General features: G+C 42.8%; 1 protein-coding gene across 1 annotated transcript; it reads right to left on the reverse strand.

The window, feature by feature from the left end:
* Window positions 1-7,771: 7,771 nt before the first annotated feature.
* LOC130174431 (potassium voltage-gated channel subfamily A member 3) lies at window positions 7,772-14,416 on the reverse strand. The gene is made up of 3 exons (XM_056384246.1): window positions 10,761-14,416; window positions 8,854-8,928; window positions 7,772-8,715 (listed from the first exon to the last, which is right to left on the reverse strand). The coding sequence occupies exon 1, from the start codon at window positions 13,717-13,719 to the stop codon at window positions 12,124-12,126; it is 1,596 nt and encodes a 531-aa protein (XP_056240221.1). The 5' UTR covers window positions 13,720-14,416; the 3' UTR covers window positions 7,772-8,715; window positions 8,854-8,928; window positions 10,761-12,123.
* Between the last annotated feature and the right edge of the window lie 10,599 nt (window positions 14,417-25,015).

Genomic DNA, 25,015 nt, shown 5'->3' on the forward strand with positions numbered 1-25,015 from the left:
CCTCTCTCCCTGACACTCCTGTCCTCGCTGCTCCACATTAAAGGGGAAGTATCGCCCACCAAAGGGTGGGAACGGTTTTCAACCAAACACGCGCGTCTCAGGAGAAAATAAAGGACACAACAACATTTGGAGGTAGAAAGTGACAAGATGAGGGATATGATATCCTAAAATGTGGTAACAGACTTTGCCCAGTGCCCATAGCTACGTTCACACTTGACAGCAGACATACATGCAAGCATAGCAAATTAGTTCTGGTCCAAAGATAGAAAGAAAATAAGCAAAAAAAAAGAATACACACAATATTAACAGTGTTTTTTTGTTTGGGTTTCTTTGTTGTGTTTTTTTGGGGGTTTTTTTGGCTCTGGAAGAATGTCAGGGAAAAATGAGGAAAAGATATACAGCAGGGATTTTTTTTTTTTCTGGACCGAAATAAGGGGAATGAATTGAAGGAATGAGGAACTGGTGAGCCATCAGCTGCAGCATGTGTGGATATCACCAGAGTAGTGGGCCAGCATGTCTGAGCCATTCCAGTAACCCAATGAGTCATTTTTATCGTAACTTTCCCATCTCTCATGATTTGAGCATTTGTGTACAGGTTTGATTGGCTATACTGACAGAACCCCTGTGCCTGTGTTTGTCTGTGCATGTTTGTCTGTGTGCTTTGCTTTGTTAGTCTGTACAAATAGAACAGTACAGTATGTGCACAAACATTATGACAGTAGATTTTAGATGTATGAGTAAACAGTGTGTGCCACCTGTGAGGTCTTTAATATATGCAGGATACAGAGGCTGGCATGAGTATACAGTTTGTTGAGTCGCTGATTCCACTCTGATCATTTACAGGCCTGCGTACTGCATCACAGTCCACTAATTACTGCCCCCACCTATTCAGCACATGCAGGCGAACGCTCGCACTCACAGGGGACAGATGCTAACAGCTCTTAATGCAATCACAAACTGAAGATGAAATTCACGCCGAGAGTCCAGCAATTATATGGTCAAATTGACTGTTACAGTGAAGTTCTCTTGCAGACAGTCTTGCCTGCCCTTCTTTCCTCCGCGGCTCGAAAGTGGGCCAGGTGAAAACCCAGATATGTCTTCAGGCAGAGAGCAGGAATTGCACACGAAAGAGCAAGAGACTCCACGACTCCCTAGAGAAGACATAAGGGAGGACCACATGTCCTCCTTCATACCTTCTCCTTGCTCTGCCATTCCCCCATGCACAGCCCAAGGACAGGTTCAATGTGATATGCAATCCCTGTCCAATCAAAGTGTTGAAATACTGATTAAGATGATGGCATGGGACCGCAGGGATTAATAGCAGTCACTCTGCATCGAGCTGAGCTACTGTTTTCAACTCTGGCTGAAGGTCTCAATGAGAAACATTGACACTGTTACATAAGCAGGTTGATTGATGGCCAGGAACTCTTAAACCCCCATCGTCCATAAATGTAAATGAAGAGGGCCCATTTCTAAATGGGGGGCAGCGGAGAGCCCGGCCACCAATTTCCAGTGCTTGGTGTCAGTAGTGTAACAATTCATCATCCACCATCACATTCGCAGCAATTATCTATAACACACTTTTATGAGTGGGACGAGCACGAGGGCACTTAGAGTATGGGATATGGGATTGAGTTGTGGGCATTGGGGGAGGGGGTGAGTCACATCCTATACTGACTGTAATGTTTTATTTCATTCTTGCAACTGTTTTGCATTCACATTTGCCTGCACCATTCATGTCCCATTTCATGTTATAAATCAGTGTTCGTAACCATGGCCGTGATCTTTTCCGTAACCCAAACCAATTGGTAGGCTGTTAGTTGGCTAAACTAAGCCATTCTGTAACCATACTATGAATGAACGTGTTAGGTTTTGTAACAAATCTGGACTCCAGTTCAAAAGTGGGTTTATTGTGAAAGATGTTTCAGATGTAGGAGGTCTGGAATCGATGATGGAGCTGGGCAGGTGGTTCTTGGAAATGTGGCCAGCGGCAGGCTGAGCAGGGGACGTCTGTGGCTGGAGAGCTAGACGAGGCAAAAAGACAAGGTCAAGTTGGAGGGCAGAGATGAGGAAGTAAACTTAAGGTAACTAGAGCTGGCCGAGTGTGTTTGTACAACTTGGCAGACTGCAACGGTCTTGAGAAGAGTGGAAGAGTGATCCGGGTTTTTATGCTGCAGGCGGTGCATAGTAGTTTGGCCTCAGGTGTGTGTGGGTGATTAGGTGGCAGGAGGGACTGGATACCACACTCAGCAGATAAACACACACACACACACACACACACACACACACACACACACACAGACAGGAACAGGGACAAACCGGGGACAAACTGTAGGAGGGGACACAGTGAAAACAATGGGAAAGTGGGAGGCCTTGCCTAACTATAACAGAATGAACCCCTAACCATATTATACCTGGGCCATAATTTAACATAATTTAACTATACCTGAATTTCTTCACATCTTCTAGAAAGAAAACAATAAAAAAAAATAAAAAAAAAACACTTGTTGAATGTTTTGCAGGTTGATACAGTAGGCTATGTTTCAGGGAAATGTTATGAGCCAAAAACATATTAATAATAAAAAAAAGTGGTTGGAAATGAACATAATTCAAAAGAGATACAGGTAATATCATTGAGCTTATTTCTCACTTCCCGTCGATTTTGCCTGTCAACAGTTGGAGCTGCAGCAGTAGCTGTGACAGGTAATGGAGGCAATTTAGGCAGTTAAAATAGTTTAATATACTTATACTCTCGCAATTTGCACAAAAAGTCTAATACTTTCATGTAAAGTCATAACTCAGTCTAAACAATACACAGACATTATACATGTATTTTTCGATCCAATGCAATATCAATTTTCTGATGACACCATTATGCTCCAATATCCATTATGAATAAATGTCCAGACATTTACTCATAGGTCATAGAAAAAAGAGACTTTCTTTAACTCCAGGACTTGACTGAGAATCAGGGGGCACAGTGTCAGCCTTTGAAAACCCTGATAAATAGTTTTATATTACTGGCACACAGATGACCCAGAGTTTTGAGGACCATTAACCCTCTGACCATTTTAGATCCTTAATTCTGTCTCCACTTCCCGCTCAGCTTCAGGTTGTGCCAAGTCTCAAAAGAATGGGACCATTGATTCTGTTTTGTGTTCAGCCAAGCAGACCAAATGGAACCTCATAGAAACTGAAGAATGCTTTCCAACTAATGACTCTGCTTGACTGCATCAATCATGTCAGTGCATTGTTCACCGCATAAAACATCTTTAAGATTCAATTTGGCATTTTTTGATCGTGACTCCTTCATACATCATAGTGGCTGGGCAAGGGCCCTAGCTGTGGGATAATCCACATATTTGTGCATCAGTGAGTGAGTCAGCAGACTTGCACACCTAAAATCCCCACCCTTTTCTGTGCAGCAGGACATGTGGAAGTGAGCGAGGGAGGAGGAGAGTGAGAAAGAAATGGGGTGAAGGAGAGAAGAGGGTGTCGATCCAACTCATGACGGCAGACTGCAGGGGAGGAGCGTCGTCCTGGATGACCTCTGCTGGTGCTGCAGCAGGTGATCACTCACTTACAAGCTACAACACACACGTGCACACACGCGACACACACACGCACGCACACAGACACACACACACACACACACAGCCAGACAGATGTATTAACCCACCACATTGGCATGTGCATGCACGTACCACCGGAACACAATGAAATACACATTTAGACAAAGTCATGCTGACTCCGTGTTTCTTTATTGAGAGTGCAGTACAATAGACATATATACAAGCGCATATGTAAAGATAAAATCCATATGCAAAGACACACACACACAGACATACACACACACAGACACACACACACACACACACACACACTAAATTCCTGAATGACAGCTCCAGAAGACATTGTAACCTTTAATTTCAAAGTGAATGTAGGTATCAAAGGCGAAGGAAATTAGTTGCCATGGTCACTCTTTTTTCCCCATTTTCCCCCCTCACTCCTCTCTCTCCTTGCGTGTCTCCCTTTTGGGTCCCCCCCCTACACCCACACACACACACAAACACACCTATATTTAGAGAGTGACCTTGAAAGACGTCCACCTGACTGTTGAGAGCAGCCAGTCTGATGATGATCACTGCTTTCATGATGAGATATGTCCTCACCTTCAGAGTAGAGTACTGTGGTATTGATTCTGGATGTGGTTTCACTTTCTGTTGTTGTCTCAGCCTTAGAAAACAAAGAAAAATCAATGACCTAACTGATCTGGAGGTGTGGCTTAGCTAAGAGGGGAAACTTTTATGATGTATATACTGCATGAGTGAATATGTGTGGCATATCCAGAGATCTCCTCTACATCAAAGCTTGGCCTGATTTTTGCAACGTCCCCTGAATATGCAGTGACCCACAGAAAATCTCCCCCAGTTTCCTTCCCACACTGCAGACAACAGTTAAGTGCTGCCTGTCTAGTCAGTTCAATCAGATCAGCAGTTAATGTATATGACCACAGTCTGGGAGCCACAGGCATCAGCTACCATTTGGGCTGTAGCGTGCGTGTCTTATGTGACAGCAACTTGTGGCAACACTGTGTCAGAGCCAGCGTACATCCCTTGGGAAAGACTACACCTGACCATCCCCACCCCCCACCCCCCACAGAGCAATGATCTGAGGGGGCAAGAAGGTAAAGCGAAGGGAGGAAAAGGTTGAAGTTATGTCAGGAAGAGCAGATATGTGTCACAGAGGAGAGAAAGAGTAGAAGAGGGAGTGAGGAGAGTAACATAGTCAGCAGGAAATGCAGTTAGAGGAGTGCAGAAAATGAAAGTGACGGGGAGGCATGGGACAATAGAGGTGGAGAGGGTAGCAGATAAAGGTCACAATGACAGAGTGATGAGTCATCTAGTAGAGCACAGCAGCATCTCTCTCTCTCTCTCTCTCTCTCTCTCTGTTTTACACTATCACCGTCTCTACCATCTGTTTGTTTTGACAACAAAACCTGAGATGACTGGCGGCAGATCCCCCCCGTTCCGACAGCTACAAAAAATCAAATGTGACTTAACATCTGGGTCTGAACATGCGACAGACATTATTTTGAAAGTGTGTTTATGCGTGCCTGTGTGTGTTAGTGTGCATCTAAGAGTATTTGTATGTGTGTGTGTCTGATATGGGTTTATTTTGTGTGTTTGCACAGAGGACATATGTCTGGACAGGGAGTCCGACTTGGTGTGCTGCGCCTGTGGCTGGGAACGGGGAACCGATCAGCCAATCAGCATCAAGAAATAATCTGATTTTTGTGGGAGCACTAGCAACAGCATCATCAGCCTTAGCAACCATCCCTTCCCTGCACTGCCAATGGTGTGACCCTTCTGGTGAACATGGAAATATCACATGATTGAAAGTCACAAAAGAAAAGGTGAGACTCATAGACTGTATGTTAGTGTGCTTATTTGAAGGGGGTCAACCAATTTTTGAAAGGTTTTTAAGGATCTTTAGTAAATTCAGGTCAAGTCAAATGTATATATCCTAAGATCAGAAAATTGTCTCAGAGGGCTTTACGACCTGAACAACATTTGACATCTTCGGTTCGGGTAAGGAGAAAAAAATGTCCAGAGCTTTAAAGAGAGTTTCAGCCCTCAGCAACTTTACTGTTTTGGTTCACTCGTGTTGTTTTCAGATGCAACAAGCTGCTGTTTTCAGTGAAAAACCCACTGCACACTACCTGCTTAACACCAGATGCAGTTAGTGACCAGCTAGTGGAGCATTTAGCAGTTAAAGAGCCACATTCTTCAGTCAGGACTTGGTACAGACCAAAAAAAGGGCTAAAAGAGAGTAAATATTGGGCTTGCAGTTGCCAGATGGCAACAGAACAACAACTGAAACATAGCTCCAAATGAATGATAATGTTTCTCTGTGTTCACAATTTATTTCTGCTGCCCCCAAGTGGAAAAAAATCAAAACAAAACAAAATAAAAAGTTATTACACGTTTAGGTCATTCCATCTTCCTGGACATGTTGGACTGTTCTTTAATCAGTAGCTGTTGTTGGCATTCAGCCCTATAATACCTCTGTGTTATTTGTGTGTGCATATAATCTGAAGTTGGCTCGTCAGTGGGTAGTGTTGGCATTGTCTCAACTCTACTTAGACCTGCTGTCCAAATGGAGTCCCTGAGGCCCAATCTGCCTTTGGGGCAATACACTGATCCTCTGCCAGAGATACAAGCACAAACATAAAATACACAAAACACACAGACACACACAAAAATGACACACAGTCAACATTGTCCTTCTCAGAAGCTGCGTGCACATGAATGCAGCAGCCGTTGATGCTGATACAGACAGCTTAAGCCGTGATCCCTCCAATGCACCTGCAGAGAGCTGAATCTGTTCTATATGGTTTCTTCTCTTTATCTTACCAACAACCCTCCCTTGTTGCTATGGAGATTTCCTGCTGTAGCGCCGTGGCTGGTTGTGTGCTTTGGTGACATCATAGGGATTGTAATGATCTCAAATCGCAAACTCCTTTCATAGCAAAGCCAGAGGTAGAAAAAGACAATGACAAGCAAACAGGCAACAGCAGAAAGTTGGGGACCTGTCCATAACTGTGCGGTAATGGAAAACGTTGGTAGTATTTTCTCAAGAACTACCTTACTGAATTTCCAATGTATCATCCACACAGGCAGTTTGATTCTTACACAATAGCCAAGGTGGATGGCAGAGCCGTAAGCTGGTGCGCTTACTGGAACAATAAAGAACACTTGCTCATACACAGTGTGACAGTGTGATGGCTGTAAACCTCTGTAAGAATGTTAATATTTACCACCTCGGGCTCAGAGATGAGCTTGAGTTTTCCACTGGGCTCGTACAATATTCATTTCTCTTTAAGGCCCAGCCATGCACTTCAGGGAGCAGCCAAACAGCGTGATATAATTTTATCATGGAATTGAAAGTGGGAACCACCAATGCCAAATATAAATCCCTGGTGCATCTGATGTTGCAATTTTTAAATCAGACAGAATGCTGTCTTTCTTTTTAATATTTTCCTTCTGTTTCGCTGCTGTTTACAAAAAGATGAAGTATTCCCTCATAAAGGACTCACCCGGTGACCCTTTTACAGAGAGGTTGCCTTGTTCTGTCTGTTCAGCACAACTACAGCAGGGACTTCTGTTGCATGAGTGTGTTGTTCTGTAACCAGGCGTCTAAACGGCTGCGAGCCAGACGCTACTGTTCACTACTGAAAGATGGTCACTGTGCAAGGCTCTGAATGGGAAACACTTATTAAACAGTGACACTTCCTGTGTTTCAACAGCATTTTAACGGATGCTAATGCTCCGATAAACTCAGGAAATTTGAATGGAACACTGAAGGACTGAACCATTAGAAATATGTCCCAATGTTTTGTCATCACATTTATATAAAGTACTTTAAACACTTGATAGGGTGCCCTACTTTAAACCTTTTAATGTTTTTGCTCTGCCTGTTTTTGCACCTTTTTCCTGTTGAATAATAAAACACAAATTGATCAGAGTGCTTATACTAAAAACAAAATATTGGAGTGAATGAGAGAAGTGATCCATCCACACACGATGGGTTATATTGTTTCAACCTCCTCTCGTCATATTTTTCATAATTGAAATATACTGTACACAGAGAAGGCAATGAGGTCTGCAGTTGGACCTAGATATTCTCCCAGACATACATGAGTACCATTCTCTCAGTAATTGAGTGAAAGCAGACTGCAGCTCCTCTCAAATAAAGACAGTACAACTCGTAATCTCTTTATATGGGTCATGTTTAAGACAGCACAGAATAACACAGAACAAATACTGGCATACACAGCCTTCCCCTGACAACATTCTGCCCCATCCCAAAAAAAACACCAGTGCACTCTGGGATAAAAGAGAGCCATCCACAGGCATGTGTATACGTGTGTGCGTGTTTGTGTGTCTGTGTTAGTGTGTATGTTCATGCCTCTGTATTGTTCTCCATGTGTAGGTCAGGGGAATAGCAGCAACCAGCACACATACTGTATGTGTGTGTTTCACATATTAGCAATACTGAGCACACAGAGCTAACAAAGGCATATGGCTAACAGTCTTTCATTTGTATCACAGTTTCATATCAGCAAATCATGGTTGGCTTCAGTTTTTGCCACTTTTGACTTGAAGCAAAAGCTGTTTGTCAGTTATTGTCCGTAATGAACATCAGTTCCCAGAAACATGAATACAGAGTGTAGAAATCCTTGTAAAGTCCAGGAATGAAATGTGCTTTGCAAAATTGCTGGCTGTTTCCTGTAGCTGTCCTTTTGAATTGTATATAGAAAGCAGTATGGAGAAGTGTCAGAGTCCATAGCACACGGTCCCAGCTGAATTCTGTCACTGTCTGAATCACTTTTGATCCTGTGATGGTTACACTCACAGTGTGTTAACTCCAGAACACAAGCAGTCATAAAACTGCGGCTACAAAACTGTATTTGGGATATGTTATACGTCTGTTTTTTTGTTTTTTTTTTCATTCTTGCGATTGCATTTTGTTGCATTTTGGATTGAATGGTTTTCCAGAGGAGGAGGAGTCTGATAGGCACTGCTTGTTAGAAGTCCAGGTTTGAGGACACCAGTCAGGAGGACGAGGGCTGGGGAAGAAAAATTGATCCAGCGGGAGTTCTGTCTCAATTCTTAACTTTGGCCCAACAGAAAGACCAGAGTCATTGTGCCCCTACAGGGAAAAAGGGTCACTGCCGGTTAATGGATAATCTATACAGCTTTAAAATGAGAATACCTTTCTCAGTAATTATCAATGAATGTTAGTTCACCCATGTCATATTTACACTCCTTATAAACATAGTCTATTTACCTAAATGGGATACAGTCTAATTGGGGTCGTCAGGGGTTCCAGGAGGTCTGAGCAGAAAAATGGAACAACTTTCACCTGAGAGGAGGGGAGAGCGAGGGGGGAGGAGGAGGAGGAAAAGAAAAAGCAAAATTGTTAGAGCCACATAGCGTAGACAGACCCATCACACAACTCGGTGGTCTTATTAACGATGCAAGGCTGCTCCTCTTGTCCCTGCTGTCTCATTACTGCTCATGCAAAAATCAAACTGTAAACACTGTCAGTTCAGGAGGAGAGGAGAGGAGAGGAGAGGAGAGGAGGCATTCGACTGTCTGTGAAGTAGATGTGTATCGTAGTAGCTAACTAACTGCAAGTTAACCTGTATACAAGCATCAACAAAATGTCTCAGCTGTGGCAATCCTAAACAGAGAGGAGGGGAGATGAGGAGAAGTTACTAGAGTCTGACAACAAAATGTAAAACTCATGTGAGCTGTGGGGATTCACATTAGCACAGGTGGACAGAGTAAAAATTGAAAAGATGAGTACGCCTGGTCCTGTATCTAACAATCCATCCTGCCCGTGCTCATGAGAGGAGCTCCCACACTGACCAATCTTATTAGAAGATGAGCTCCCATTTCCTCTGTAATATATCTTGCTTACTGATCAATAGATCTGTTTCTCATCACTGGAGCTTTTATGTGACCTGAGAAATGAGCAAACCATTTAACTGATGACGAATATGGAGTTTTTCACAGAAAAATTTTGAAGTCAAGGTCAGGGGTCAAAATGGAAAGGAATAGTCAATGAGGAGGTCATTCTGCAGGACCTCCCACTTTGCCTTTAGGGTACTACAGCTAATTGGACTGCCCTAATTATTACTCAACCATGACTGGAGAGGTATATGTATTAACAGTCTACTACCACACATGTGCTCAAAAGCACACAGCCACACTAAAGAGATTCAGAGCACAACTGCTTGTTAGATCGTTTTTTTTAATGTTATTTCTTGCTCACCCTCGTCTCTGTTTCACTTCTGTTCAGAGTAATCACAGTCAGGGTGGACACTGAACATAAATCTAGACATAAATCTGCAAGAATAGCAGCGCAGCAGCTTCAAAGACAGGAATCTGGCACAGGAAGAAAAAGTGAGGTAGAGGGTTACACTGTTGCTAAAACAATTTCCAACCCAATTAACACACTAATATAAAATAATATGAGCATGCAAATGATAATTTACAGTTTTTATCAAATAAAATACGGAGTAAACCCCCTGCATAAGAAAACAGGATGTGTGCAACAATACCAGTGTCAAACCAGCAGCTGTGTTTGTAATCTTGCTGTCTGGTATTTCATTGTTATTTGACATCTGTGTTTGTGTTGTTTGTGTGATGGTGATGGCAAGAGAAGACAAGAAGTCACACAAAGCAGTTATGGAGCCACCTGTCCTGGTGGCCACCAGTGGGCAGCACTGAGGCAAACTGGGTGGGCTTGCTGTTGGTGCCCTTAATTCCTTGCATAGACAAAGTCAGCTGAAGGTCAAAGACCACCTGGGCAGGAGCATCACACCCATCATGCAATACAGGAAAGCCAACATACACACTCAGACTGATGGAGGTCCACACATGTGTACACCTGCAACTCCTGATATATTACTATATTTTTAACAAACAAACAAACAAACAAACAAACAAACAAACAAACAAACAAAGATTCCTTACTTTACTTTAACTAATGTAAGAATTATAAGCAGCTATTCTTATCTGCACATCTTAGTGCATCTTCATAAAGTGTCTTTTTCACCAGTGTCATTATGAATTGACACGAGTGTAAAACACTTGTTTAAATCTACAATCACTTAAAACAGGGGCTGCGACTAAAGGCAAATAGATCATTCATAAAGAGACAGGGGCATGACAGTGCCCAGAACTTACCAATGTTATCAGTGGGAGAACAGCAGCCTCTGCTGAGCGCCCGCAGTAGCGCACTCAGGACAGCCAGACACAATGTGCTCCCAGTCCATTCATAATTCCTCACACGCTGTCTCTCCTTTCCCTTTCCCGGCATCTCTCTGAGTTGTGCCTTTTTCATTTTTCCTTTTTGTTTTTGAGGGGCAGTTCATGGTGGCAATTTGTAAACAGACCTCCTTACTCCAATTGTTTTGTGTGTGTGTGTGTGTGTGTGTGTGTGTGTGTGTGTGTGTGTGTGTGTGTGTGTGTCAATGTGATAAGTGATAGTGGCGCTGGGCACGTTTGGACACATATTTTACGCACTCCATGCGTGATGACTTGACAGTCTTTTAAGAGACTGAAGACAAGCTATTTAGATGAGAATCTTCAATATAGCTTCCAAGCCATCAGGGAGGTTACTGTGGAAACAAGGGCGCCATGGCAACGGTGACTGGGGGTTACCGAGGAAACGACCGTAGCCATGGAGACTGCATCACAGCGGGCTATATTTGAGGCATCCAAAGAGAAGCACGCTCCATCTTTGATCGCTGTGTGTGTGTCTGTGAAAGAGCTCTGTGTTTCTCCTCTCTCACGTGTGCCGATGATGAGACACTGACAGCCGGCTGGCCCCTTTGTTTACATGGTGCCGTTTACGCATTAAATCAGCCTATCAGGACCTTTTATGTTAAGAAATTGTAGGGGCGTTGTTTTTAAGACAGTAGCATTTGGACTAGACTTTAACGAGCAATAAAGGCATAGCACAGAACGGTCTAATTGAGATAATATACTCTGAACTGTGTTTTCAGACATTACATGTGTTTAAACACACACAAATAGTTAAATGATTCTCAATAGTATACATAGGCTATGACTGGACGAATCACGACTCATAACGCATGTTAATGTGAGTGTCCTTCGAGTAGCATACATTTGGACTCATCTTTCACAGTTACAAAGCTTCTATTTCTACCTGTTGTGATGATATATTGGCCATTGCACAACGCACAACAGGTCAATTCCTTCCCTCGGAGAAGAATAGTAAAGGCCTAATACTTTAAGGAGTTCTTTCTCTCCAAGTGCGAATGGAACCGTACAGAGTTATGAATTCAGATCAGTGAAATGAAAAAAAAAAATCCTGATTCTTTTGAATGGAGCACAAAGCGGCGTCTCTGAACAGGCAGGATTTGCTCTTTCTTTTCCTCTCTTTTATTCCTTTTCTCGCTTCCTGTGATCTACCGGGGCTTCCACACGCTTGTGCGCAACCACAGAACCAGCTGTTGTGTTGACACATCACACCCCCCTCCCCCCCTCCTCCTCCTGTGTTCAGGGCCATGACTCTAAAAACTGGCTACACGTCGGTGAAAATCTTTTTGTTTATATTCACACAATTCTGCGAGTTGTTTTGCGTGGTGGTGGGGAAGTTAGGCTGCTGTTTGAACGCGCTGTTGATCCCGTGCTCCTCTATCACCATATACTCGCTCTTGCTGAGTGAGGAAGAGGAGCGAGTCTTCCTCAGATCCTCAGTGTCTGCCAGAGGCTGACAGCTGCCCACGTGCAGGTACTGTGCCTGCTCCTCGCCTTCCGTCTCTCTGTGGTAGAAGTAGTTGAAATTGGAGACGATGACAGGTACAGGCAGGGCAATTGTCAGCACACCAGCGATTGCGCATAAAGACCCCACAATCTTTCCTCCGATTGTCACGGGGTGCATATCCCCATAACCCACGGTGGTCATGGTGACAACAGCCCACCAGAACGCGTCCGGGATGCTGTTGAAACCCGAATCTGGGTCGTCTGCCTCAGCAAAGTAAACAGCGCTGGAGAAGAGGATGACACCGATGAACAAGAAGAAGATTAATAGCCCCAATTCACGCATACTGGCCTTTAGAGTCTGTCCTAAAATCTGAAGCCCTTTAGAGTGACGCGAGAGTTTGAAGATGCGAAATACCCGAACCAGCCTAATTACGCGCAGAATCGCTAATGACATGGCCTGTTGTCCGTTCCCTTGCCTCTCTGCCAGCTCTGTGCCCAGGGTAATGAAATAGGGGATGATGGCCACAATGTCTATGATGTTCATGATGTTTTTGGAGAACGTGGCTTTACTCGGGCATGCAAAAAAGCGCACCAGCAGCTCGAAGGAGAACCAGATGATACATAACGTCTCCACCACAAAGAACGGGTCTGAGAAGGGGCTGATGAGATATGGGAGTGTGCCGTTTATCACAGGCGCAATGGTGATCGGATCCCTGTTCTCGTCCCTGAACTCCGGCAATGTCTCTAAGCAGAAGATGACAATGGAGATGAGAATGACCAGGACAGACACTATCGCTATTCCCCGGGCGGGACCCGAGCTCTCCGGGTACTCAAAAAGCAGCCACACCTGTCTTTGAAATTCATTCTCTGGCAACGGCCGCTCCTCCTCCTTTATGAAGCCCTCATCCTCCCTGAACTTCTCCATAGCCTCCTCACCCAGCTCATAGAAGCGGATCTCCTCAGAGAAAATGTCAATGGGCACATTAACGGGTCTTCTGATGCGCCCGCCTGACTGGTAATAATACAGAATGGCATCAAAGCTGGGTCGGTTCCGATCGAAAAAGTACTCATTCCTGAGAGGATCAAAGTACCTCATCCTCTTCTTGGGGTCCCCCAGCAGGGTCTCTGGAAACTGGGAGAGAGTCTTGAGCTGCGTCTCGAAGCGTAACCCTGAGATGTTGATGACCACCCTCTCGCAGCATTCGTGATCCGGCTCATATCGGTCCAGAGAGTGGTGGCCCGGGAGAGCCGCCGACTCCTCCAACATGTTGTCACACGCCACAACCGTCATCACGTCGGCCTCTGTGTCTGTGTATCCGTGGTTCACCAGGTTGTCGCCCCGAGTTTTGGTTGCGCTCGGCGGGGGTGATTGCAGGAGGCTGAGGTGGTCGTCCATGCGCGGTTGAAGACGCATACAGGGGCGGCCGCCTCGCCCCCTCCGCGAACCCCGGTCAACCACAACCGCCACAGCCTCGTCTCCTCCACCGTCTCTCAATCTCTTCCCTCCGCCTCACTTTCACTCTCTACTGTTGCTGTTCCCGCCCACGGGGAGAGATCTGGGTTTATAAACAAGCCCTCCACCCGCCCCCTGCGCGCCAGCGCTGGGTACCTTTCACTGTCCTCCGCCAATGGCAGGACGCACCGATATACACAAGAAGCAAGAGACGGGCGTCATTCAACACCATCGTTTGGGCGTGCCCGCCTCCCTCTGCCCTCTCTGTCTTGTAGACACGCGCTCTTGCACACAGACACACACACACACTTACAGGCGAGTCCTGACAGTGTCCTTTTAAAACAAGGTCATTACACACAGTTAGTTCATTTTCAGAGGCAACTTTAGAATATATCAGATCCTCACTTTTCTGAAACACTCTACTACAAGGCGCACGAGCATTACGCGCTACCCTTTCTTCCATCGCTTGTTCATCCAAGGAACGAATTTGGGTGTGCCATGGTGAAATTAAAAGCTTTTGTCAATGGAATATTGAGCATAATCCCGTCGTCCGTAGTTTTTCTTAATAACACAGAGGGACATGATTGTTGGAGTGAATGGCATCCCATCTGAAATCCTTATAATCATATAAGTGAAGCCTGCGTCCCAAAGTGGCGATAGTACGTGTTAAAGTGAAGAGGAGCAAACAAGGAAGGCGGGGGTGGGAAAGAGAGGAGAGAGATCAAACGGGACGATGTGAGAGAAAGAAATGTGCTCTTCAAATAATGTCAGTATAAGAACAAGAATATCAAATAGACTGTGTTGTATATTACACATGTACACACACACCAAAAAAAAAACAGTACCATGTGACATCATGAGTGACACATACACACACACACACACACACAAACACACACATTATTCAATGGATAATATGGTGAATGACAAAAGGGGCAACTATAGTAGCCTGCGCAGAATCGCGGGTCCTGTGACAGATTTGTTCACATATAATCACATAGGTAGAGAGAGAGAGGGAGAGAGAGAGAGGGGGAAAGTGGGTGAGAGAGAGAGAGTAATCCCTGTCTTTTCCACCTGAAACGTGGCCAGTTTTTACTCTTACGGATTACCAGCCCCGCTGTGCTGACCAGTAATGTTTAGCCTACTTTTGTTGAATGCCATGATAAAAAAAATAATAATAAAAAGACCCTTGTACAGATACTGCAGGTAGCAGATATTTCTTAGTCATCAGTTGTTGCTCTACTTGTCTCCTCTGATTGCCTCATACAGGTCTGGTCTGCAAATTTTTTGTATTATTTTTAAGTATTTGTTGCAGGGATTTTCTGAAGTGAGACCCCGGAGGCTGCTGTCCGAGGTGCTGAAATGAAAAAAACCCCAAAACACAACAGGATGCTCGAATAGGGAAAGTTTAAAGAATGAAGGGAATCTCCCGCCATATCCTTATTAAGTTGAAACTTCCTTACAAGGTCAAGAGAAATGAGGACAGTCCCCCCAGGTGAGGACTGTGCTTGTCCTCGCTTCTACAAAGAGATGCTCTGGGTTTTTGGGATGAATGTAGGTAGTGGAAAGTCTTCAAGTATAATGCCAATGCCAAAGACTTGTGCATGCACCCCAGTGTGTGTGAGTGTGTGTGTGTGTGTGTGTGTGTGTGTGTGTGTGTGTGTGTGTGTGTGTAAAATGTGTGTGTAAAATGTGAGAAACAAAGCATGAAAGTTGACTGGTTACTAAGCTGTGAGTGTGCATGTGCACTCTCAGGCAACCTATCAACAAGTGGAAGGAACAGAGCACTGGAGGGAGGAAGGGAGGAAAGAGACCTTGGGCTAATTGTGAGGGATGACTGTGTTTGCTGCACACAAGCATCTGCTTCCTCCAGATTAAATTAAATGAACCTTGGATGACTGGACTAATCTGAGAAGTCTCCCGTCAACATGGGCAACGTGTGGCAACGCCCAACTTTACACACGCAGCCCCGCCCCTCACACACCCAGACCAGCAAACTCAAATAGTAACTGCACCAAACTTGTGGGGATATACATTTACACCCTGCAGGCTTACACTATTGATCATAAGTAGCCTACAATATGACCGACAGTCTAAACCTAAGGTGAAATGCTAAACTTGCATATAGTGTCTTTTTACATTACCACTGGGGGGCACCAATAGCTGTTTCAACATACTGTTTTACAGTATGGGCAACGCTACGTACTGTTTCTATTATTGTTTAGAAGCTGTGCAACAACTTGTACTTAAAACACTTTAGTATCATATTCCCAGTAGCAGGGTCTAACTGACTCCAAAACATTTTAGTAAGTAAACTTGTTCATAATTTCTCTCATATACAGCTTCTCATTAGAATGGGACATTGTTCTAGAAAAAACTGTGGGTGAATTTGACTTGCAATTCCTGAAGTTCTGTTGTTAAGTATAATTTGGAGGTGCTTGTTCCTCAATTTGTTACTTTTCAAATTAATATTTTTCACATAACACAACACCGGATCAGTTTAGGAGATATGGTGCATTGTTACAGATGAATCTAATGAACACTTATGCCATTGAAATTACTTCCAACATGACTAATTACTACATTTAAATGTTTCTTACATGTTTTTATATATAATATATGATAAACCTTTATTATGATAGAGAATAATATAACTCAAGGACAATCTGCTGCATAATAAATACTTTTGATACTTTAAATACATTTTGTTGATTGTAGTCTTAAACTTTTACCAGTAAGTACTTCACTTAAGTCGGATGAATGCACTTTTCCCTATAATGGAGTATTTTTACACTTTAGTATTGCTACTTTTTATTTAAATGATCTGAATGCTTCTCCCACCACCATGAACATTGTCCCTATTCTTTACTATTCAGTGGCATTGGTTGCAAAAATGCATTGAAATGGAAGTGAGGTCTGTTCAGCCCAGTGCTCTGTGTTTGTCGTTAGAATAAAACAGTGTAATAGAATCAATAAAGGGAGAGTAAAGTGAAATGATGTTCATTAAGAAACAGCTGCATTTACAGTGTGTTTTTTCTCACTGTTATTTTTAATTATTTATTTTTGTGGATTCTATATTTATAATGACAATGATATGCACAGACTGTGACTCATGACGCATTCTCTGTAGAGCCTGTTTTCTTATTGAGGCCACATTGAAGCTGTGTTGTATTAAAAGGGCCAGCCGGTCCACAGGGAAAGAGCTGTGGGACAGCCAAAGGGCCTTTTAATGTGGTTTCCACTCTCCATGTTAAATATAGGACCACCCCAACTCCCTTATTAACCTACGAAATTAGGCTACCTTGCGCGTTGCACTTGAATGCCTCAAACTGGAATGTGGCTGACTGAAAGGCATTGAAACAGGTCCAAAGAGTGAGGGGGAAATGGGTCATTTTGCAGGAAGAACAGCTCAGCTAGCTGAGGTCATGGACATCTGGTTGCACTTGAGAAAATGGGCTGGTTTGGATCTTCTGCAAGGGATGCACAGCAGCCTCCATTCACACAGTTCCTGGAAAAAGGGTGAAGTTAATGTCTTTAAGAGAAAACTTAGGATGGGGATCACGTATCTGGCAACCTGTCCCCAGTGTCTACCAGTCAGCCTTTGTGTGCGGTTGGACTGACCTCACAAGTAGATTACATAAGCATTAGTTTCTCACAAAAAATGAGCCATTTGATTTTAGGCCATCTCCTCAGGAATGTTTGACTAATTACCACCCACTGCTGCCACAAAATCTGTAATGGAACATTCATTTTGCTCATTGTTTGTCTCATTGGCTTTTTTTTTTTTTTTTCTGTATCTCACTGATGTACGGGTAATGGTTTACATCACAGCCATCAAATTACAGTTAATTATAATTAACTATTATCTATTTCAAAATATACCTGTGACTATACCAGGACAAATATTAAGTACAAAGAAAGAAGACAAGAAGGTAGGGAATGATGATGATGATAACCACTTTGTGATCAAGAGAGAGTTAGAAATAAATGACAATGTTAAAAGTGTTTTTCCAATAACTGCATTCATATTTTGGAGTTATAGGGTACAGCAGTACAAGACAGGAAAAACTATGACAGGGTAACAGTGTCTTTATTACAATAAAATGCTGATATTACAATAATAATGCAAAATGAGGTTAGCAGCTAAGGTTTCATCAGTTTTTTTGTCTTCATTTATGAATGTGATGCTGGTGCCAGTCAAACAAGGTGTCATATCAGGTTAAAATGGCCCATTCTTGAGTATTTTTTTTAACTTAGTTTTTAATTTTTTAATGTGCAAATGAAGTATTGCTTGTATTTTTTGTGACTGATTGTTCATTTTGTGAAACTCGTGATCCGTGAATGCAATATTACAGTAATGTCTTGAGGGAATTTCTTCAAATTTCATACACATATTAATTTGGACTCAAGGATGAAGTGATTCTATTTTGGTGGTCAAAGGTCAAGGTCAAGGTGACCTCAAAAAACATGGTTTTGGCCTTGTGAACGCAATATCTGAGGAACTCCTCAATGGAATCCCTCTTTTGGATTTTGGTAGGCAAAAAGTCAAAGGTCAAGGTCACTGTGACCACACAAAACACGTTTTTGGTCATAGCTCACAAATTCATACACTAATTATGAGACAATTTAACACAACTTCACTGTGACATAATGTTTCTGGCCATTATTCAGTGCTGTAACTCACAAAGGGGAGATTGTGACCTTATTTCCTGCAATTTGGCAGGTTGATGGAGGCATATGACCGCAAGGTGTTAATTCTTGTTTTGCTTCTGTATTTCAGTATATTTTAGTGGCACAAACCTTTTGTGTCAATACCATTTGGTGTTGTTGGTTTGAATTGTATTAGTCCAACCATGCCAACTCCCTCCTGCACTAGTTGCACTTGCTCAACAGAGCTGACCATAATTGCAAAGTGTTTTTGCACTATCTACATATTTAAAGCTACTCACAGGAGGGTCAAATTGTAATGTCATGCCTGAGCATGTGTGGTCACACAAATCTAAAAGATGGGCTTCATTGTGTAATGGGAAAACTCTGGAGGTTCAGATAAGACGCCGCTGAGACATCCTGTCAGTGTGGCTCTGGAAATGAATGTTGCTTGATCACATCTCCCTTGAGCTGTGGAGAAAGTTTAAGTGCTTCTCTGGTTATATTCCCCGGGAGAGGCCTTAGGGAATGACAGGAGGACTAATGTCTGAGAGGGAAAGTGACAGACAGACAGACAGACAGACAGACAGACAGACAGACAGACGGACAGACTTTTATTCACTAGGGAACAGTAGGAGTTGGATTTATATGGTAAAGTAACTTTTAAATTTTTCTGCAGTTCAGTTTCCAATGAGAAAAGTTAATTTACTGTAAACATAATTTGCATTGCATCACTGTTGTTGCTGCATTACTTCTATTACTGTTATTAACTGGCGCAGCTAATGCAATGATGTACTATTCTAAGATGCAATGACAAGTCTAGTCATGATTCCTCGTTACTACCCCACTAATAATATATATGATGTATAAGATCCAGGTTGTTATCACTCCACTTTTACAAGCAGCGTGTTCTTGTTACTCAGCAAGTGACATGCCCTCACCCATCCCCACACCCTCCTCCTGTCCACACACACACACACACACACACACACAAACAGTGGAAGCACACAGGGGTGCTGTAATCTGAATATTCACAAATGAAGAGGAGTCCCATATGCACAAAGCACCTGTGTGTGTGGACTAATTAATCAACTGCTCATATTAGCATAACTATAGGTATCAGGGCTGGAGTGCAGCTGCACATGACAGAGGCACAGAGGAGGCAGACAGGAGGAGAAGCAGAGAGGGAGAGAGAGGACAGGGCCATCTGTAGAACAAAGCCTTACTGGCCAGGAGCCGCATCAGGTCCTGCTGTAACCCCGGCAACAGAGAGAAGGATGTGGGAGAAAGGGGGGGGGGGGGGGGGGGACACGGCTGTAGCTCGGCTGTCTGTGGCACTCTGTTATTGTTTGAGCCTGATGATCACGTCTGCACCCGGGGCGGAGCTGAGACAAAAGAAGTAAACAAATACCGGGCATACAGGTAGCGCGTGCATGTGGACCACCACATGTGGTTTGCGCAAACACAGAAAAAAACACACACAGGACCTTTCTTTGCTTCATCATACTTTCCCACCACCTTAAAACTGACTTTGCACTTAAACGCATCTGTTCTTCAGGTTGAATTGGATGTAGTATGTTTGGGGAGAGTTGCAGCATTACTGGAATGTCATAAATATGAAGATGTAGAGGCAGGCTATATGTATGCATAATAGATACAGTCCTACCATAGCATATCAGCTGCAGCAGCCAGAGACAGAGAGAGGGTCTTCCCTGCTTCACACTCCAACCACCAGTTACACGTAGAAACAGAATCAGGACAACAACAGAAAAAAAAAACCTTCACATGTGCAGGAGAAAATACTGAAAGGCTGACGTTGATTTAACAGAGAACTTTAATGTGTTATCCATATTGAAGCTCTGGAGACCACGCAGGACTTTGATGAATTATAAAGCCTTGTAATTATCTATTAATTAGAGTGTTTGTCTCTGTGTTCTGCCCTAGTTAGACCCTGCTTAGAAACCAAATCTTTTTCAGACTGGAGAGTCACAATGAGTAAGAGCTACAACCATGAGAACAGCTGTCGAATAATTGCATTACACGACAATTACCTCATGTGTCACTCTATAAAATATAAACCAGTGTGCCTATTCGTTCCCTTGGTGGCAGATCTGGTAGTAAAGAGCATGAGAAGCCATGTTCATGGGACTCTCAGGATAAAAAAACAGCATGTGAGAGCCCCGTCACACCCCCTCCTCTCTATGCCTTCCACCTCCCTCCTTCTCCTCGCCACGCTGACATAGCTCACACTTAATTCCTCACATCATCTTCTCCCCCTCCATGTCTCTCACCTCAACTCATCCCTTTCCACACCTCCTGATCTTTTTCCTCCTCATCTGCCTAACTTTTAACTTGTCGGTCCTTTCCTTGGAGGCAAAATACTTCATCTCTTTTTCATTTTGTTCCTGCGACATGTCTGCACTGCTTAATTTTCTCATTCTTTCATGAGGACAGAAGGAAGAAATTTAAATTTTTTCCCCCTATATATTAGAATTAGTAATAAATAACTTTCCTGCAATCTGTTTGCCACTAATTTGAAAAAGTAGATGCAATTCAAACCAAGAGAGAGGGGCCAACTGGGGATTTGATGCTTTTAAAAAAGAAAAAAAAAATCAAAATATACAGATTTTATGTTATCCAATATTTCATTATACACTTTGACATTGCAAATTAAACTTAAATTAATATGTTTTGATACATTTGATGAGGGAATGTTTTTATAAATATCATTTGTGCCCATCTGTCTTTACAGTGTACCTGTATCTGACATGTTCCTCTCTGCTCTGCTGTCAGACTCTGTCTTTCCACCAAGGCTCTGCTCAGGAAAGCCACCATGTTCCCAGTTGGTCCAGATGGTTGTTGGTACATGCGGTGTAATATGCTCGAGTGTATCCACAGAAAACCTATACTGTCTTCCTCATTACAGGGTATATTTCCTCTCTTAGCCACTACATGACTCCATTTCAGAGACAATAAAAAAAACTAAAAAAAAAAACGGAGCAAAATAGTTTTTTATAAAATGTTGGTTTTGTCCCCGCTAAAAGTTAGATAATTATATATTAGCTTAACATATGGTGATCCGTATATTTACAATTTATTATTTATTATTACAAATTATAGCCTATGTAAAAGCAGTAATATTCTAATCAATAATGCACATGCTTTATTCAGACCAAGTAACAGATTGTCATCAAAACAGAAGAGATCATCCTTTCTCCAGTAACGGAGATGCTGTACATTCACCCTATTTTTCCAAATCAATAAAATGTGGAGTTAAGACAGCGTGAAACACAAAACCGTTTCCTAAACATCACTGAGCCTGTGCTCCACTGAGAGAAAGCAATGATTTACCACTGATCCATGGTTTCACAATTATGTCGCATGACTGCAGATAATGATGTCAGAAAATTGAATATACTCTCTTCCACTGCAACATGGAGCCACCAACTTGTGAAGCTGCATAGTACAGCTTTGGCAGAACTTGGTCGACTCAAGCAGTGTGATATCTGTTTAATATAGTGGGAGGCAAAAATAACAGTGTAAATGTCTCTCTTCAGTCGGGAATGTGCTGCATGTAGCAGTGTGCGCTAGTGCTGCGCTGTTTCTAAACTCTCTCTAGATTTCACCAAATTAAAGAATTGCGGACAAAGCTTGTGCAGATATCCTTGAGAAAAGCAGATGAGTCAAGGATGCACCGAAACAAGTGTCTATAGCCATTCTAGCTGCTCTGTAAGGCTGTGCATAGCAGTCCTTTGAGCTAAATGCTATCTCCCATGCTCATATAACAATGCTAAGATGCTGATGTTATCAAGTAATGTTTACTATGCTCATGATTGTAATTTATTATGTTAGGATTTTAATACTTGCTAATTAGCACTGAAGACACAGTACAGCTGAGGCCGGTAGGAATTTAATTAGTTTAGCAGATGAAAAGTCAAGGGATCACTGAAGTTATTACAGTTCACCCAGAGGGGGACATGAATGTTTGTACCAACTTTAATGGCAATCTGTCGCCGAGTTGTTGAGACATTTTACTCAAAACCGCAAATGTCCACCTCGTGGGGGTGCAAGTGAAAAAGTCAAGGGCCAAAGTCATTAGGCTTCATCCTCTGGGGACCATGAATGTCTGTATTAAATTTTGTTCCAATCCCTCAAGAAGATGTTGAGATATTTCACAGGATAAGTAAAAACTTTGACCTACTGGTAGCCCAAGAGGAAAAGGCAGGGAATCACCTTAACATTCATCCTCTGGAGACCATGAGGTTGCAAAAATCCATTCAACAATTGTTGAGATATTTCCCAGTGGTGGACAGACCGACACACCCCGACAGGCTGACACCGCCATCCATAGAGCCATGGCACCTCGCTAGCTGCAGTATAAATGCTTGATGTAGGATTGGAGGTAAGGACAGCTTCCTGTAGCCCACCCTTCAGCCTCATTTCCATATTTCTCTTCTGTGGCTTTCTCCCGCTGTGTATTTTACAGATAGATGAAAAGGGAGGAGGAAGGTGTTTGTGCCCCAGGATATGTGTGTGTGTGTGTGTGCATGTCTGTGCAGTGTGTGCTTGAGTGATGGTACCATGGGAGGTCCAATACCTTTTCAAAAGCCTGCCTGGACTCCACAGAGGCAGAGGCAATAAGTCATTAATAGAACTAAGCTGACACACACACACACTTTGTGGCTGGAGCTCCTTGGTGGCCTCTCTGGCCTCCATGTGCTCTCTCTCTCTCAAGCCATACATCCTTGGTAAGTGGGTCAGCCCGTCTTTGCCAACAGCAACTGTGTGTACATACACTTTTCTGCTGAACTTTATTTTTCTTTCGCTCATTTCACCTCTTCACCTCTTAATATCAGTATATATTAATCTTGTGCCATCTATTTTTACCATTGACATTCACTCCTGAATTATCAGACCTCTGCAGTACATCTTGTGCACTCAATAAGTGTGCATGCTTGTGAGTGTGTAGTAGCAATTGTTAATCCCCTTGAGTACAAGGTCACAGAGGCAACATGACTATCATGCAGTTTCAGCAGTCTTTTTTAATGAGAGTTTGCTTTCATTATCATATTAAAACACACATGACGAGTTGGCTTTTGGTTCCCCAAGATATACTATCATCTAAATAGCTCGGCTAGGGTCTTTGTAAAACCCACTGCAATTATCATATTTATGCAAATTAAGGTTTAACTAAAAATGTTAATGACATTTGACTTCACCCTCATTTCCTTTAACTATTGATATAGTCAAGGTTATGTTTGCATGATGTGTGTTTTAAAAAGGAAAGTGTCAATAGAGATGAACGATGAGTCACTACATTTGCATACACTTTTGCTTATTAATGAAAAATTAGATTAATGGTAATTTTCATTAAAGTATCTTTATTTGTCATCATCCACTGTTGAATTTTTAGGGCCACAAATTTAGAAAAGTCTAAAGATGTTTGATTTGTTTTTATTTTTTATCGATGTCATTTTGGACAATTACAATCTTAGATGTGTGCTAAGATGTCTAAGATTTTAACACACAACTTTTTGCTGTGGAGACATATATGAGCCTTTCTGGTTCATATAGTCAAAGTGTACTGACAAGAACTGTGAGACTATGAATATGTCTCTCATGCTAGCTTTGCCACATTGGCTCCAGGATAGAATTTAAAATCCTCCTCCTCGCCTACGAAGCCTTTAATGGTCAGGCACTGTATGTCTTAAAGAGCTCATGGTACCCAAAATGCAGGCTTACTTGTGGTTCCTAGAGTCTCCAGAAGACGTATGGGAGGCAGAGCCTTCAGCTATCAGACTCCTATTCTGTGGAACCTGCTCCCAGTTTGTGTCCTGGAGGCAGATATCCTCTCCGTGTCCCTTTTTGATAAATCTAATAGTCAGGACTGGCCTCTGCTTGCTTTGAACCGTTACGCTGCTATAGGCTGATTCTGCTGGGAGACTTCCCATGATGCCCTGAGCTCCTCTCTCCTCTTCTCCCTCTCCACCTTCATATCCCATGAATGCATGTTACTTACTCTGCAGCTTCTCTCTCCTGTAGATTTGTGTTTTCTCATTTATCTCCTCCTGTTGCTGTCTGCAGGTATTTCTGCCTCCAGAGCTGTAGAGTCTGCATCTGTGATAGCAAAGATTTCTTGCCACCAATGATTCTCATTCTCACAAATCTCTTTCTCCCTCAACCAAACCAGTCGAGGCAGATGGCCGCTCACCATGAGCCGGGTTCTGTTCAAGGTTTCTATCTAGTTTTTCCTTGACACTGTCGCCAAGTGCCTGTCACGTCACGTCATGTGGGAATGTTGAGTCTCTGTAAATAATATGGTGAAGAGTACACAGTGTAGACCTGCTCTATATGAAAAGTGCCCTGAGATAACTTCAGTTATGATTTGGTGATATATGAATAAAACTGACTTGACTTCATTTTAAACTCATGTTTGCTTATTGAGCATACTAGCATATTTTTAAAATGCTTTTTCATGTTTTTAGTAATCTGAGTTATCATTTGGTCGATTTTTGAAACTTAAATGAGCTTATTTTGAAAGCTGCCTCTGCAGTTTTTTTTCCCTGAAAACCCATGAGGATTATACTGAATATCCACTGGGCCTTGCAAT

Source organism: Seriola aureovittata, chromosome 9, assembly GCF_021018895.1.
Source record: "Seriola aureovittata isolate HTS-2021-v1 ecotype China chromosome 9, ASM2101889v1, whole genome shotgun sequence".
NCBI lineage: Eukaryota > Metazoa > Chordata > Actinopteri > Carangiformes > Carangidae > Seriola > Seriola aureovittata.

What these genes read in the sequence shown, in the direction of transcription:
- LOC130174431 (XM_056384246.1), bottom strand. Translation starts at nt 13,719, where the DNA reads ATGCGTCTTCAACCGCGCATGGACGACCACCTCAGCCTCCTGCAATCA.